General features: G+C 36.9%; 1 protein-coding gene across 2 annotated transcripts in view; it reads right to left on the minus strand.

The window, feature by feature from the left end:
- Nucleotides 1–1,468: 1,468 nt before the first annotated feature.
- Nucleotides 1,469–18,260, minus strand: part of colq (collagen-like tail subunit (single strand of homotrimer) of asymmetric acetylcholinesterase) — a 31,176-nt gene continuing 14,384 nt past the window's right edge. The window contains exons 12-17 of one of the 2 annotated variants that reach the window (XM_061915860.1): nt 18,121–18,217; nt 16,168–16,298; nt 6,552–6,671; nt 6,337–6,463; nt 2,712–2,814; nt 1,469–2,618 (exon numbers count right to left, since the gene is read on the minus strand). In XM_061915860.1, coding sequence (XP_061771844.1) covers nt 2,549–2,618; nt 2,712–2,814; nt 6,337–6,463; nt 6,552–6,671; nt 16,168–16,298; nt 18,121–18,217 — 648 coding nt within the window. In that variant the 3' untranslated portion in view covers nt 1,469–2,548. Of the gene's footprint in view, nt 2,619–2,711; nt 2,815–6,336; nt 6,479–6,551; nt 6,672–16,167; nt 16,299–18,120; nt 18,218–18,260 lie in introns of both variants that reach the window. The other variant, XM_061915859.1, reaches the window with a different exon arrangement.

An 18,260-nucleotide genomic window follows, 5' to 3' on the forward strand; every position in this document is an offset into this window, starting at 1 on the left:
TTGACAACACACTGTGTCAAATGTTGTCACAAAATAAGTCATATTTTTGGTTTGTGTAATAGTTCAAACACATTTACATTATTGCAATCAGTTGATAAAACATTTTCCTTTACAATTATAAAAGCTTTTAAAAAAAAAATCTACTACTCAGCTAGCATGTCAGCAGACTGGGGTAGATGCTGCTGAAATCCTATGTATTGAATGAATACAGACTCTTTTTAAATCGGAAAAATATCGTTTTTGAATCAAGTCGCGACCCCAAGAATCGATATTCAATCGAATCGTGGGACACCCAAAGATTCTCAGCCCTAATATATATATATATATATATATATATATGTATATATATATATATATATATATACATATATGTATACATATATGTTTTCAAGCTTATGAGATGCGATGCAAGTGTAAGCCACTGTGACACTAGTGTTCTTTTTTGTTATTTTTTATAAATGTCTAATGATAATGTCAATGAGGGATTTTTAATCACTGCTATGCTGAAATTATAACTAATATTGATACTGTTGTTGATAATATTCAATTTTGTTTCACTACTTTTGGTTTGTTCTGTGTCGTGTTTGTGTCTCCTCAATTTCTCTGTTTATTGCAGTTCTTTTATGGTATTGCTGTGTATTGTTTTGTTGGATTGTTTTATAAAAAAAAAAAAAAAATCAATTTAAAAAAAAATGAGAATCGATTCTGAATCACACAACGTGAGAATTGCGATTCAAATTAGAATCTATTTTTTCCAACACCCCTAATGTGTATATATATATACTGTATGTGTATATATATACATCTATATATATATATATATATATATATATATTATATATATAGATGTGTGTATATATATATATATATATACACATACGTACATATATATTTAAATATACCTGTATACATTAACATATACATGTGTATATATTAATATATATATGTATATACGTATATTCATATATATACGTTATATGCAAATATAATGACAATAAAGTCCATTCTATTGTATATATACAGGTACATATGAATATACTGTATATGTACGTATGTGTGTGTATATATATATTACATATATATACATATACACGTGTGTATATGTATTTGTGTACATAATTATATTATTATCCATTTTCTACCGCTTGTCCCTCTCGGGGTCGTGGGGGCTGCTGGAGCCTATCCTAGCTGCATTCAGGTTCCATTAAAAAATCTTAAAAATGTATCTTTGAAAAACACTACCACATTTTACTATATATCGTGTAATTATATGTCAAATCATTTTAAATATGTTAAGTTTAATACATTTTACAGGCTTTTTAAAATGTTCTTAAAAGTATAAAATATATTCATACATAAAATAGTTTACCCCCCAAAAAAAAATGAAAAACTTACAAAACATTTATTAAAATAAAAAAAAGTTTTTTAATTGTCAATTTGGAACGATTACAAATAAGGCATCTTATGATATGTTTAGTCTTTTATTGAATTGTTTGAACATGGATATAAATCATAGAGTAACGACACAGTTGAATTCCTCATACTTATATATAACCTTACAGCGTTACTACATGCACATACAGTATACAGCACGGGGGTCAAAGGTCACAAGAAACATTGAGCACAGTCCCAATTGTTGTATTTTTATCCTACAGTATTTCACACCTCTACCTTTTAAGACGCCTGACGAGGACCTACTTTTACTCGATTTTTTCCCCCTAACAGTACATTATTAGCACGAACATGCGGACACAAGATATAACAGTCTTCTTGATTGTTGTACATTTGACACGTAGCAAGGAGAGATCTCCCTTGGCTTAACTGTAGCTTATGTGGACTAATTCTTTCAACGTCTACGTTGACTACTGTAAGACAGAAGGACTGGAGGTAATAGAGTACAGAGTTAGGACCATAGAACAGTTTGGTTGTCTATTTAGCAGCCTGGCCTAAGCTTCACTGAGAGCTTTAAGGACATAACAGTTTCAAGCCTTCACATATCATTAAGGGTGCATTATGGGAAGGGGTTGCTTTGTGTTCCTGAGTTGTTGGATATTGTTGTCCAAATGTGTGTGTCAAGTAGAGAAGCACCACACTGGCCTGACTGGAATCTCAAAGAAAAAGACAGTGATTCGTCACCGTCAGATTAAGAGTAGAAAAGCTTGTGTTGGCACTAAGAGGTAAAGAGATTCATGCCTCATGCAGATGCCGAGGAGGAGCAGCTCCTGCAGTACTTTTCTTCTTTCTTACGATAATAGTGAGGTCTCCCGCGGGGACTTGGTTGGCGCGGCTGCCGCTGCACCCAATCGGGGTCCGTTCAGGCATAATGAGGAAGGCCAGGCTTAAATCCGGCCGCTTAAGACGAAGTGCAGCTGTCCTTGTGTTTCCGATGTGTGGGTTCAAAAGTTTCCTCTCCGCATAACAACAACGCTCTGAGGGCTTCTTTCTTATGTACACAGCAGTTTTCTTGTTCATCTGCTGCTTTTCTTTTTGCCATGAAACATATTCCCAGTTTGAGTCCCCAGTTCAAGAAATCCGGGTGCAAATTGGCTCAAGTGAAGTACTTGCAGCTCGTGGAATCGATGGCGCAGAAAGGCGTGCACTTGAGATGACCGTATGACCTGCACAGGAGGACACTGCAGTGAGTCCTTCTTGGATGTAAAACACCCTCCTCCTTTTTCGTACTGTACTGTACTGTACTTTGAGGGACTTACCCCGGCAGATAGGAATGACACGTCTGGTAGCCAAAGTCTTTACCGTCACATTCCTCGGCACCATCATGGCGGTAACCGTCACCACAGTAGGCACGTTTACATTCTGTGGTGGAAACACAAAGATCAAGTTTGCACACAACTATACAGATATATTTACTGTACTACACCAGGGGTATACACACGTTTCCATACAGAAACAGCAAATAAACAATATAACACACTAGAACCAATTCCAAGTAAGTGAAGATATGTTAACACTTCAATATACAAAATCAAAACCAGTGAAGTTGGCATGTTGTGTAAATCGTAAATAAAATGATTTGCAAATCCTTTTTAACCTACATTCAATTGAATGGACTGCAAAGACAAGATACTTAACATTCAAACTGGAAAACGTTATTTTTTGCAAATAACTCATTTGGAATTTGATGCCTGCAATATGTTTCAAAAAAGCTGGCACAAGTGGCAAAAAATACTGAGAAAGTTGAAAAATGCTCATCAAACACTTATTTGGAACATCCCACAGGTGAACAGGCTAATTGGGAACAGGTGGGTGCCATGATTGGGTGTAAAAGCAGCTTTCATGAAATGCTCAGTCATTCACTAACAAGGATGGGGCAAGGGTCACCACTTTGTGAACAAATACGTGAACAAATTGTCCAACAGTTTAAGAACAACATTTTCCAACGAGCTATTGCAAGGCATTTAGGGATTTCACCATCAACAATTAATAATATCATCAAAAGATTCAGAGAATATGGAGAAATCACTGTACATAAGCGATGATATTACAGACTGCGTCAAAAAGCGACATGAGTGTGTAAAGGATATCACCACGTGGGCTCAGGAAAAAGCGACATCAATCAGTGTGTAAAGGATATCACCACGTGGGCTCAGGAATGCTTCAGAAAACTACTGTCAGTAACTACAGTTGGTCGCTACATCTGTAAGTGCAAGTTAAAACTCTACTATGCAAAGCGAAAGCCATTTATCAACAACACCCAGAAATGCTGCCGGCTTCGCTGGGCCCGAGCTCATCTAAGATGGACAGATGCAAAGTGGTAAAGTGTTCTGTGGTCTGACAAGTCCAAATTTCATATTGTTTTGGGAAACTGTGGATATCGTGTCCTCCGGAGCAAAAAGGAAAAGAACCATCCGGATTGTTATAAGCGCAAAGTTCAGAACATTTAATATCTTGTCTTTGCAGTCTATTCAATTGAATTTAAGTTGAAAAAGACTTGAAAATCATCAGATTCTTTTTTTATTCATGATTTACACAACATGCCAACTTCACTGGTTTCGTAGTACAAAATAGGGGCCAATACATTTCCTCTATTAAATGTTATTTATTAATCAGTTTCTGGATTATGTGAATACTATATAAATATTATGTATGCCAATATATGAATATTTTATCGACCAGTATTTTTCCTGTAATTTTTCAAAAGTAATACAATATTTGATAATACATCTCCTGATTATCGATATACTATATAAATACTGTATATATTGAAATATTTTTTGTGATTTAAAAATATTAGATAAAAATATAAACAATTATTTCCGTGGTGGTTCAAATACTAAACAACAATAAATAAAACACATTTATACACATTTTTTCACGGGATTTTCTTTTTTTAATTAATATATAACATAATAAGAAATGTGCTGATGATCCAAATACTAGAGAAAATATTATATACAAGCCAATACATTAGTCAACTTTGTTAAACCTGAAAATACATTAAATAATAATAAATAATTCTTAATATAAGAGTACTACAAAAATATTGTATAGGCCAATACAATTTATCAGTAAACAACAAATTTCCTGATTATTCAAATACTATTAAAATAATATATAGAGCAATATATGTTGTGTGTAATTATTCAAAACATTTATAAAACAATATTTAACAATACTTTTTCAAATTATCTAAATTGTAAAGACTGGTTGGCACAGCGCTGCCGGAAATGTCCCTTCGTGGATGCATTTGACTCGAACACAGCACGAGGTAAGATATAATGAATTTTTTCCAAATAACAAAAAATGAGCTCTGAACAGAAACACTGGAGCTAATACAAAGGCAAACCAAAGACGCTAGTATGAGAACTAGGAAACACAAAAATAGAAATTGAACTGGCACGACGCCACACAAAAAAGGAATAAATAAAACATTTAGCATGAGAGTTAATGACAATGTGCGTAGCGTGAAAGCTCGCGAGAATAGAAATACTTGCGTGAAAGCGAACGATCAAAACCCAGACGTACAGTTGTGTGAGAGCAAACTATGAACTCAGAAAGAATAAACAAAGAAGGCTGGCTTATATAGCAGGGCAGGGGTCGGGAACATTTTTGGCTGAGCGAGCCATGAAAGCCAAATATTTCAAAATGTATTTCCATGAGAGCCATATAATATTTTATAATATAACACTGAGTACAATGAAATGCGTCCATTTTTAAGTAAGACCAACATTTTAAGAGTATAATAAGTATCTTATTCTTTTTAATAACATTGTTATTCTAAAAGTTAACCAATAATAAATATAATATTTCTTTCCATTAATGCGACATCTTGAACAGGTGCAATAGAAAACAGAGGGTTGGATTAAAATGCATGAGAATGTTTTATAATTTGAACGTTATTTTTAACACTGTGACTACCAGCAGAAATATTAATTACTTATCGTGTTAGGCAATGTCAGCTAAGATTTATCTGAGAGCTAGATACAGTCATCAAAAGAGCCACAGGTTCCCTACCCCTGTAGTAGGGTGATCATTAGTAGCAGGTGTGTGGGACCGAGACTAGCAGGTGGACTGATGGGTACCATGGTGACGGACTAAACAGGAAGTAAGTGGGTCAGAAAGAAAATGAAACAAAGATGGAAAAATAAACATGTGAAGATCCGAGTCACGGATCGCAACATAAATTCTATATACATTTTATATGGACCAACTTGTTTTTCCCATGAGTAAAAACAATAACACAATAATTCTATTATATTTCATGGTAACTCAAATACTATGAGTAAAAACAATAACACAATAATTATATTATATTTCATGATAGCTCAAATACTATATACATTAATAACACGTAAACAAATCAATTTAAGAATTATAATTAACACTGTTCCTGAATATCCAAATACTATAAATTATATAGACCAATTAATTTATCCTGTGATTTTTTTTTCAATTAATACAACAATATTTAATAATAATGTTCCTGATTATTCAAATACTATATAAATATTATACAATAGTTAAATAAGTTAATGATTACTCAAATTCCATATAAGTACTATTTAGAACAATAAAAGCTTTCAGTCATTTTTTTCAAATTAATAATACATTTGCTGCTCATCAAAATACTGTAAATTGACTTGAAAAGAAAAATACTTCCTGGGTAATGTCATTTTTTATTTAAATGATATCTAATTGTAGATGATGGCTGATTTATTTTTACAGATTAATTTTTTGACATCCATAAATCACATAAATGTTTTATGTGATTTTCAAAATAATTCCAACGTGCCTCACAATGTTCTTGCGAAAGAAGGGATGACATCATTGTGTCAAGTAACAATCACTTCCTTAGTTGATAGGAAAAGGCCAACTTACTGATGCAGCTGTCAGTGACCACTTTGTTTCTGTCGTCACATTCCTCGCCGCTGTAACGCTGCACGATGCCGTCGCCGCAGTAACCGTCCTCATCGGGCGGGTTCTCCATGGACTGGAACGCCATCATCTGGAATGGGAAAGTCTTTTACACACATTAGTTACGTAACAAACAAAAAAAGATGTATAATAATTGTTAAAGATATTAGAACACTAACCTGAACAGGAAACCAGCTGTTACCGTCTTTAAAATAAAGAGCTCTCTGGTCTTTGCGGAATGCAAAAGCGTTCTCCGCCTGAAGACCCTCCAGTTCCTCGTCGTTACTCACCACGAATATCTGAGACAATAACACAACACTGCAATTATTATTATTCATCATTGGTACTTTAACCATATTGAAGCATAAAAATGGCTAAATGAATTAAAAATATCAATACTACAGTAGTATAGGCTACTAGAGTAGACCAAACCAATCAGAGTGCACTGTTCAGTATCATGGCCACTGTTTGGCTCAACCTCATTCAGCATTACTATATTAGGTTAAAAGAGTGTAAAGGTGATTAAAGGTTGGTATTTCGTGTCTGGTGTGCTCTTATCATATTGAAAAAAACTTATTTAGAATGTAGTAAACAGTTAGTTATATCTAGCTATGAAAATATTATGTTTATAGTTGACAGAATTACAATTACCACAGTCAGGCCCGGAACCAATTAACAGTGATAAAGTAGGCTTACTGTAACCGGAAATATACTGAGAAAATGTTCATCTTTAATATGAATCATTTTGTTGCTTTCTTAACAAGGGTTGCCTCTGCTGATTTAACTATGGCTGCAAACATTTTTTGATTAATTAGATTACAAAAAAAGCTTCAATTAATTGTTTAATGAGTGTAACTAATAACAATTGATCAAATCCAGACCGCATTGAGTGCCTAGAACTTTAAATATATAGACATAATGTAGTTTCTGCACAGCCGCTGCACTAGACTGCACATGTTTTTTTTATTATTAATACAAACATGTTACAAGTACATGGTCAATGTTGATGATGTGCATTATAAAAGACATGTTCAATACACAAATGTTACAGGTGTATTGAAAAGTATGGTAGTCAGAAAAAAATGCTGTTTAGTTCAACTATTTTCCCTTAAACACACATTGGGGCTATAAAGTGTGTTTTATCTACTTAATTAACAAATTAATCAATAGATTACTTGATGACTAAAATAATCGATAGCTGTGGCCTTAATTGCAGGTAAATGGTGCACTTCATTCTGCCTTAATAGCTTGTTCAGACACGCTTTGCTCAAACTTACATTTTATTTTATTTCATGTTTTCATATATATGCTATGTATATATGTTTAAATATATAGACATACATACGTATATGTATATATATATACAACTGTATGTGTGTGTCCGTGAATTTACCATGAATTGATTATCGTGGACCCCGACTTACACAAGTTGAAAAACTTATTTGGGTGTTACCATTTAGTGGTCAATTGTACGGAATATGTACTGAACTGTGCAATCTACTAATAAAAGTATCAATCAATCAATCAATCAATCAATGTGTATATATATATATGTATATATATATACACACGCACACACATATATATGCATATATACACACATTTACATATATTCACACATAAACATTGGTATATATATATATATACACACACATACACAATTTACACATGTACATACGTATATGAACATACATCATTAAATGCATCTGAGATAGGCTCCAGCACCCCCCGTGGCCCCAAAAGGGAAAAGCGGTAGAAAATGGATGGATATAGATATATGTGTTCATATTTGTATGTGTGTGTGTGTGTATATGTGTATATATATATATATATATATATATATATATATATATACTTTACATATACAGTGTAGCAAAAAAGTATTTAGTCAGCCACCGATTGTGCAAGTTCTCCCACTTAAAATGATGACAGAGGTCTGTAATTTTCATCATAGGTACACTTCAACTGTGAGAGACAGAATGTGAAAAAAAAATCCAGGAATTCACATTGTAGGAATTTTAAAAAATGTATTTGTAAATTATGGTGGAAAATAAGTATTTGGTCACTTCAAACAAGGAAAATCTCTGGCTCTCACAGACCTGTAATTTCTTCTTTAAGAAACTCTTCTGTCCTCCACTCGTTACCTGTATTAATGGCACTTGTTTGAACGTGTTATCTGTATAAAAGACACCTATTCAGTAGGATTTAAGGTCCAAGCTTACATCACACTCATATTTTTACTGTATACCTTTGGTAAGTGCCGGAGTGAGAAGAGTTTTTAAAATAATTAGCGCATGCTTACTTTTACCGCATGCCTTTGGTAAGCGCAGGAGTGAAAAGAGGTTTTAAATTAAATAGCGCCCCGGTGGAAATTCAAGGAAATACGGTAACCTAAAAAGAAAAATTCAGAAATCACAATCTATGATTTTTTAACCATATATTCGTGTGATACAGCTGAAAATAAGTATTTGAACACCTGTCTATCAGCTAGAATTCTGACCCTCAAATACCTGTTAGTCCGCCTTTAAACGTCCTCTTCCACTCCACTGTATTATCCTGAATCAGATGCACCTGTGTGAGGTCGTTAGGTGCATAAAGACACCTGTCCACCTGATACAATCAGTAAGACCCAAACATTCAGCATGGCTAAGAGCAAAGAGCTGTCCAGAGACACCAGAGACAAAATTGTACAACTCCACAAGGATGGAAAGAGCTATGGAGAAATTGCCAAACAGCTTGGTGAAAAAAGGTCTACTGTTGGAGCAATCATTAGAAAATGGAAGAAGATAAACATGACGGTCAATCTCAATCGGAGAGGAGCCCCATGCAAGATATCACCTCGTGGGGTCTCAATGATGCTAAGAAAGGTGAGGAATCAGCCCAGGACTACATGGCAGGACTTGGTCAATGACCTGAAAAGAGCTGAAACCACTGTTTCCATAATCACTGTTGGTAATACACCAAGACGTCATGGTTTGAAATCATGCATGGCACGGAAGGTTCCCCCGCTTAAACCAGCACATGTTAAGGCCCGTCTTAAGTTTGCCAATGACCATTTGGATGATCCAGAGGAGTAATGGGAGAAGGTTTTGTGGACAGATGAGACCAAAATGTACCTTTTTGGTCATAATTCCACGATAAATGTTTGGAGGAAGGAGAATGATGCATACCATCCCAAGAAGACCATCCCTACTGTGAAGCATGGGGGTGGTAGCATCATGCTTTGGGGTTTTTTTTCTGCTAATGGGACAGGACGACTGTACTGTATTAGGGAGAGGATGACTGCAGCCATGTATTTTGGCCAAAAACCTCCTTCCCTCAGTCAGATCATTGAAGATGAGTCGTGGCTGGATCTTCGAACATAACAACGACCCAAATCACACAGCCAGGAAAACCAAGAAGTGGCTTCGTAAGAACCATATCAAGGTTCTGGAGTGGCCTGGCCAGTCTCCAGACCTAAATCCAATTGATGATCTTTGGAGGGAGCTGAAAGTCTTTGTTACTCAGCGACAGCCCAGAAAACTGGACTGATCTACAGAAGATCTGTATGGAGGAGTGGGCCAAAATCCCTCCTGCAGTCTGTGCAAACCTGGTGAAGAACTACAGGAAACGTTTGACCTCTGTAATTGCAAACAGAGGCTACTCTACCAAATATTAATGTTGGTGTTCAAATACTTATTTTCAGCTTTATCACACAAATAAATTGTTAAAAAATCATATATTGTGATTTCTTGATTTCTCATACAGTGGACATGCACCTACCGTGAAAATTTCAGAACCCTCCATGATTTCTAAGTGGGAGAACTTGTAAAATAGCAGGGTTTTCAAATACTTATTTTCTTCATTGGATACATATATATATATATATATATATATATATATATATATATATATATATATATATATATATATATATATATATATATATATATACACACACCCACACACACATATATATGCACACATATATGTAGCCATCCATTTCTCTACCGCTTTTCCCTTGGGGTCGCAGGGGGGGCTGGTGCCTATCTCAGCTACAATCGGGCGGAATATATATATATATATATATATATATATATATATATACATATATATATACATATATATATATATATATATATATATATATATATATATATATATATATATATATACATATACATATATATATATATATATATATATACATATATATATACACATACCAGTGACGTGCAGTCAGGGGCGTGGCCTCACCTGCCATCATGGAAAGAAAAAAATGTAAAAAGAAAAAAAAAGTAATTATATTGTTATATGTATCCAGTGATTATACTATAAAGTTATTTTCCATTTAACTTAACCAGTTTTAAATTATTTTTTATTCAAAATCGCTGAATTTTCACATTTGCCGTTCAAATACTGAGAAGAGACTTGCGGTGAATCACAGCCAGCTGAGCCTCCCATGGATTGCGCAATGACTCGGCTAACTGCTGGCTGCTGTGCAGTGACACCGTATTGCTATATGAATTATATTATACATTTCCATAGTTTAGTTAGCTGAGGTATTTAATGTACAGTGTATTTTGTCAACAACTGTATGTGTGTAAGGTATTTCTTGTGCTGGGCAATCATAAAACGGCTCCGAAGACGGACTATGTGAGGTACCTGTTCTCCGGCCTCCTGGTGGTAGAGGGCGCTAGTGATCCCAGAGATCATTCTTGCACTACTCTTATGTTTTAAAGTTGTCGTTTGCCTGCATATCGTAAAAACAACCTACCAACATTTTACAACTAATTGTAAACATATAGGTGCCGACCATCAGGGCCGAGTTGCGAAAAAAAGAGTGTGTCGATGTTGAGATATTAAGACGAGGTGGTAAGTGAATTTGTTTGCTAATAGTAGCTACTAGCCGCACCCATGTATTTTCTATGGGCGGTTAGCATCGGGTTTTAATCGTTTCCTCCAATGTTTCTGATCCGATTGAATTTATATTTATGTCGAGTCTTTATTTTGGGTATTTAAATATGGTGACTGAGTATTGTGGCGTTTTAAGGCCATCTGCATTTTTTATGCTAAAGTAAAGACAATGAATGAACCCGGCCGCTGGAGCGCGGTTACACCTGTCATAGTGACAACACTGTGTTACACCTGTCGTAGTGACAACACTGTGTTACACCTGTCATAGTGACAACACTGTGTTACACCTGTCATAGTGACAACACTGTGTTACACCTGTCATAGTGACAACACTGTGTTACACCTGTCATAGTGACAACACTGTGTTACACCTGTCATAGTGACAACACTGTGTTACACTTGTCATAGTGACAACACTGTGTTTACACCTGTCATAGTGACAACACTGTGTTACACCTGTCATAGTGACAACACTGTGTTACACCTGTCATAGTGACAACACTGTGTTACACTTGTCATAGTGACAACACTGTGTTTACACCTGTCATAGTGACAACACTGTGTTACACCTGTCATAGTGACAACACTGTGTTACACTTGTCATAGTGACAACACTGTGTTACACCTGTCATAGTGACAACACTGTGTTACACCTGTCATAGTGACAACACTGTGTTACACTTGTCATAGTGACAACACTGTGTTAAACTTGTCATAGTGACAACACTGTGTTACACCTGTCATAGTGACAACACTGTGTTACACCTGTCATAGTGACAACACTGTGTTACACCTGTCATAGTGACAACACTGTGTTACACCTGTCATAGTGACAACACTGTGTTTACACCTGTCATAGTGACAACACTGTGTTACACCTGTCATAGTGACAACACTGTGTTACACTTGTCATAGTGACAACACTGTGTTACACTTGTCATAGTGACAACACTGTGTTACACTTGTCATAGTGACAACACTGTGTTACACTTGTCATAGTGACAACACTGTGTTATACCTGTCATAGTGACAAAACTGTGTACTGTCGTGTTTGTTATTTTCTACATACATGTGATTATTTAATATTGTTAATGTTAGCAGTATTATCGCTAATAATGATAATAATAAGTGTAATTTATTTATACTATACTATACTAGCTAAAGTACCTGCTACATTAAGTTAAAGTACCAATGATTGTCAAACATACACTGGGTGTGGTGAAATTTGTCCTCTGCACTTGACCCATCCCCTTGTTCAACCCCTGGGAGGTGAGGGGAGCAGTGAGCAGCAGCGGCCGGGAATCATTTTTGGTGATTTAACCCCCAATTCCAACCCTTGATGCTGAGTGCCAATCAGGGAAGAATGCTGGTGTGAGCTTTTAAACATAACACGTTAACTGCTGCCAATCAAATGGTGAATAAGATACTCTATAGGGTTCATATGTTTATAAATCTGACTGTGATGAAGTCAGTGCCTCACCAGCCATAAACCTCACCGCACGTCACTGATACATACACATACATATATATATATATATATATATATATATATATATATACATATATATATATATATATATATATATATATATATATATATATATATATATATATATATATATATATATACATATATATATATATATATATATACATACATACATACATATACATCCATCCATTTTCTTCCGCTTATTCCCTTTAGGGTCGCTAGTGCCTATCTCAGCTACAATTGGGCGGAAGGCGGGGTACACCCTGGACAAATCACAGGGCGCACAAAGATAAACAGAAAACATTCACACTCACATTCACACACTAGGGCCAATTTAGTGTTGCCAATCAACCTATCCCCAGGTGCATGTCTTTGGAAGTGAGAGGAAGCCGGAGTACCCGGAGAGAACTCTCGCAGTCACGGGGAAGACATGCAAACTCCACACAGAAAAATCCTGAGCCCGGGATTGAACCCAGGACTGCTCAGGACCTTCGTATTGTGAGGCAGACGCACTATCCCTCCTCCACCGTGCTGCCACACATACATATATATATATATATATATATATATATATATATATATATATATATATATATATATATATATAAATATATATATATATATATATATATATATACATACATATATATATACACATATATATATATACATATATATATATCTATATATATATACATACATATATATCTATATACATACATACATATATACTGTGTATATATATATATATATATATATATATATATATATATATATATATATATATATATATATATATATATATATATACACCGTATATTACCAAGTAAACGCCCTTGGGCAAATAACCGCCCATGTCCTAATAGCCCCCCGGGGTCTGAGCCCATTTTGTGAATTAAACGCCTCTTCCTAAGCTATACATGGGCTGATGGACGGGAATACTTTGAGGGGGAAGAAGAACAGAATGTTTGACTTAAAGTTCAAGCTAGCGGTTGTGAAGTATGCGGAGCAGAATTCTGGTTTGGCAGCAGCCAGGCAGTTTAACGTTGACCCAAAACGTGTACGCGAATGGAAACAAAAAAAGGGAGAACTACTATCTCAGTCGGCAATCAATGGAAAACGGGCTCGCTTATCTGGCGGAGGTAGGAAGAAAGTGAGCGACGAGCTTGATGCTAATTTGTGTCAGTGGATACATCACGTTCGTGGACTGAACCACCATGTGTCCCGCAAAATGATCCGCATTAAGGCCAAGGAGTTGTATGCCACTGCGAGTGACACGAGAGACACCCGGGTGGTGTTTGGTGCAACGAGTGGCTGGCTTAATCAATTCATGCGTCGGAACAACTTTACCCTCAGGAAGAGAACAACTGTTGCACAGAAGGACGCTCCCGTCGAGAAGATTGTCAACTTCCTCGTTTTCTCTACTAAACAGATGGAAGCCAAGAAAATCCAGCCCAAGAATATCATCGCCATGGATGAAACAGCCGTCTGATTTGACATGGTTGATTTTAGTACGGTCAATGAGAGGAGCGCCCGCTCCATCTGCCTCAAAATCACCGGCCACGAGGAGAAGGCACGCGTCACGGTGGCTCTTGCAGCCAAAGCCTTACATTGTGTTTAAAGGTGCTGTCCGTGATGTAAAGGCTATGCAGAGCATCCCCGGGGTGATCATAGCTTCCTCCAAGAATGGCTGGTTTAATGATGACCTGACAAAGGATTGGCTCCAGAGGGCAGTGGGGAAATTTCACTTCGGACCGAGGCTACTTGCATGGGACTCGTACCGATGCCATATCAGCGAGGCCACAAAGGCAGAGCTCAAAAGGGGCTACAACCTTACGATGGCTGTTATATCTGGAGGTTGCACAAAATACCTGCAAGCCCCCGATGTTGTGTGGAATGGCCCTTTCAAAGCGCAGCTCTGTGACTACTATGATAACCGGATGGCTGGTGATAAAGACAGGACTTACACCAAATCAGGGAACCCGAGAGCCCCTTCCTGCCGCATCGTGGTCGACTGGGTCCTGGGAGCCTGGGATGCTCTGGATCGGGACACTCTGATCAACTCATTCAAGGTAGGCTGGCTGGCTGTGTGTATGTGTGCGTGTTGCAAACAGTAGCCATAGCTGATTGTTGCTTTCTGGTATCCTACAAGGTGTGAGGGCTGACGGTGGCAGCTGATGGGAGTGAGTACCATCTCATTTACTGCCTCAAGGAGGGACAGCCATGTCAGGCAGGCAGAGAGATGCTGTTGAAGGCTAAACAGCAGGGTGCTGCTGTGGTTCAGGAAGCGGAGGAGAGTGATGAGGAACAGCAGTTCCTCAATGAACTTGTGAATGAAAAGGAGGATGATGATTAGGGGGGTGAGGGAGAGGAGGGGGACAAAGAGGAAGAGGAAGAAGGGGAGGAGGAGGATGATGATGAGTGGGTTTGAGTTGCATTTGGGGTTGCGTTTGCTGCAGTGTTATTGTTTTGATGGTTTTATAGAGTACTTGGTACTATGATTTTATTTTTCCTGTATGGTGCTTTATTTAAAACTTGGAATACTGTAGCCTTTATTTTATTTAAGTAACACTATTATTGTTCTGTTTTGATGGTGGGTTTTATACTTGAGTACTTGGTACCATAATTTTATTTTTCCCGGTAGGCTGCTTTATTTAAAAACATTATTTATTTTCAGTGTTGGTATTCTATTTGACAATTGTTGCACTACTGCCATGTTGAGGCCTTGTTGATCTCTTGTCTTTTGATAGTCTTGCTTTTTTGTTTGTATGTTTACAATAGCTTTTACATTTAAAGTTTTTTATACCATTGTAACCAAATAATGGCCTGGTGCAGGCTGGTGCAAAAATAAATAAAAGCCTTGTGCAAATAACCGCCTGCTTCTTTTTATGACGCCCGTCTCTAAAAATGGTTTTGTGAAATAAACGCCCGGGCTACTATTTGGTAATATACGGTATATATTTATACATATACATATATATACATATATATACATATACATACTCTCCCTGTTTGAAGCAGAAGACTAAGAAACCGACATACTCACATAGCAATTTATCGATGCCGGCAAAATATTTCGACTCATTTTCCTTTATTGTTCGATTGATTGACTTAGTGAATGTCGGCCCAGGCCAAGTCAACATTAAAAATGTTTCCCAAGGAACAAGTGGACGCAATGGCTGCCTCCACTGCAGCACATGCAAACATGCTGTTTCCTTCAACACTTTTGATTGGCCAGGAGGCAAAGAGTGCGAGGCTCATCAATTCTGATTATCTGTCACTCAAATTACAGGGACAGCGGAGAAAAAAATAAATAGTCAGCCTCTTGCGGTTATTTATCGCAGTAACATAAAACCTCGATGTCAAGTCATCGTGCAGCCCTATCAAATACAGCATATTGATCTTACCGCTGGTACTTTGAGAGAGTTTCCTCTGGATTGATTATCTTCCAAAAGAGGAGCACTTAGTGAGCTGCAGCTACACTTTCCAGGTGGTCCAGGTGGTCCTCGGGTACCTTTGGTACCAACCATGTAAAGTCCTGACGGCAAATAAAAAAAAGAAGGGACAAGTCATTATTATTCAGAATTATTAAGTTACTCTATTTGTTATAAGGTGTACACCCATTTATTCATTTTCTACCACAATAAACATAAAAGTCAAAAGTTTCCAACACAAGACCGAGAGTCCACTCCATCGCCATGATGTCAAGACGTTAGCATTTTGCTTCACGTTGGGAGATTAGATTACCCCTCACTAAGACAAATGCTTCCAGCTGACTTTGCTGCCTTCTGCTGACATGGCGCTTGGCCCCGCGCCGTCCCACAGCAGAGAGCGTGCAGAGGAAGATGCAAGGCGGAACATTGGTGTCAAATGTAGTCTGCGATCTTTGAAGTGACGACGCATCATGTCACTCTGCTTTAAAAGGGAACTGCACTTTTTTGTAATGTTGCCTGTTATTCACACTCCCAATGTGAGACAATAATTTCCTTTTTTTAATGCATTCTAATTTGTAATGGCAGCTAAGATAGGCTATAGCAGCCCCGCGACCCCGAAAGGGACAAGCGGCACAAAATGGATGGATGGATGGATGATTTGTAATGTATGGTAAGTACGAAGTGGCTAAAAATGTAAGTAAGAGTACTCTATTACACCCATTGCCCTCTAAAAAACATCCCAGAACTGCCAACAATACTCTGTTTACATGTCATGACTTGCATATTATCCAAGTATTAGCGATATTGTTATTATAAGCGCTAACACTGAGGAACTACTTTTAGCGGCTCCATGGTCACAGAGAGCTAACTAGCTGATGCAGCAGCTGATCGATTGATTGATTGATTGAGACTTATTAGTAGATTGCACAGTACAGTACATATTCCGTACAATTGACCACCAAATTGTAACAGCCGAATAAGTTTTTCAACTTGTTTAAGTCGGGGTCCACGTAAATCAATTCATTGTATTAACAGACTGAGCTGCTGCTGCATTATCTCTGAGTTGATAAAAGTGATTTCTACTTTCGATTACAAATCATCCCTCTCACCTGGATAGTAAAAGGATGTGACCATAAACCGTGAAGTTGGTGGAGACCCATGTCGAAGACCCAGATATGGCGAGAACGACACAAAAAGACAGGTTTGCGGCACCTTTTATTATTATTTTTTACCTGCGTTAGGACTAGGAATAATTCTTCATCCAAACAGGAAGATATAAAAATCCCATCTCGCAGCATTCCATCGCGAGCACACCTTGTACAGTAAGTGATCTTTTATCATGTTCATAGTTTGTATTTCTTGTTAAGCACTTAGCAATACTGCTATATGATGCTTAACGTTTCACTAAAGCTGGATCTGTTTAGCACACAGCTTCTAAAACTTGCAGCTCATCCTATTCCGCATATATTATACTCCTATACAAGCTTCTGTGTCATCCTTCGTCTCATATAAGTTTTGTTGTTTCTCATAAAGTCTGCCATTATTAGTAGTAGTTGCTGTTGTTGTTGAGGGCAAAAATTAACATTTTGATGCGTCTGTGAAATTAATACGCCGCCTTATGCTTAAAATGACCAAAATACGCAAATATTGCATGTTATTGTGAATTCGACATGTATACTTACATCATGTATTGAAAAGGATAATGGAGGCTTTTGGATGATTTTTAGGCAGAAAAGACCAAATTGCAATGGCTCCAGTGTTAGCTGATTTTGCTAACATTTATTTACAAGTTAGAATGCATAAAAAAGAAAAAAATTGTGTGCTTATCTCACAAAGATTGTGAAAGAAAAGCAACATTCACCCCAAAAATGCAGTTCCCCTTCAAGAATATCTAACATGAGTTACACTTTTCAGGCAAGATTTTACCTGTCGCGGTAGAACCAGGAGGACCAGGAAGTCCTGGAGTTCCCTGTGGACCCAACGGTCCTCTTGGGCCAACACTGCCTGAGTCTCCTTTTGAGCCCTAGAACATACAAAAAAATGTTTCTCTCTTGGGGGGGGGGGTA

Source organism: Nerophis ophidion, linkage group LG11 (genome assembly GCF_033978795.1).
Source record: "Nerophis ophidion isolate RoL-2023_Sa linkage group LG11, RoL_Noph_v1.0, whole genome shotgun sequence".
Classification (NCBI taxonomy): domain Eukaryota; kingdom Metazoa; phylum Chordata; class Actinopteri; order Syngnathiformes; family Syngnathidae; genus Nerophis; species Nerophis ophidion.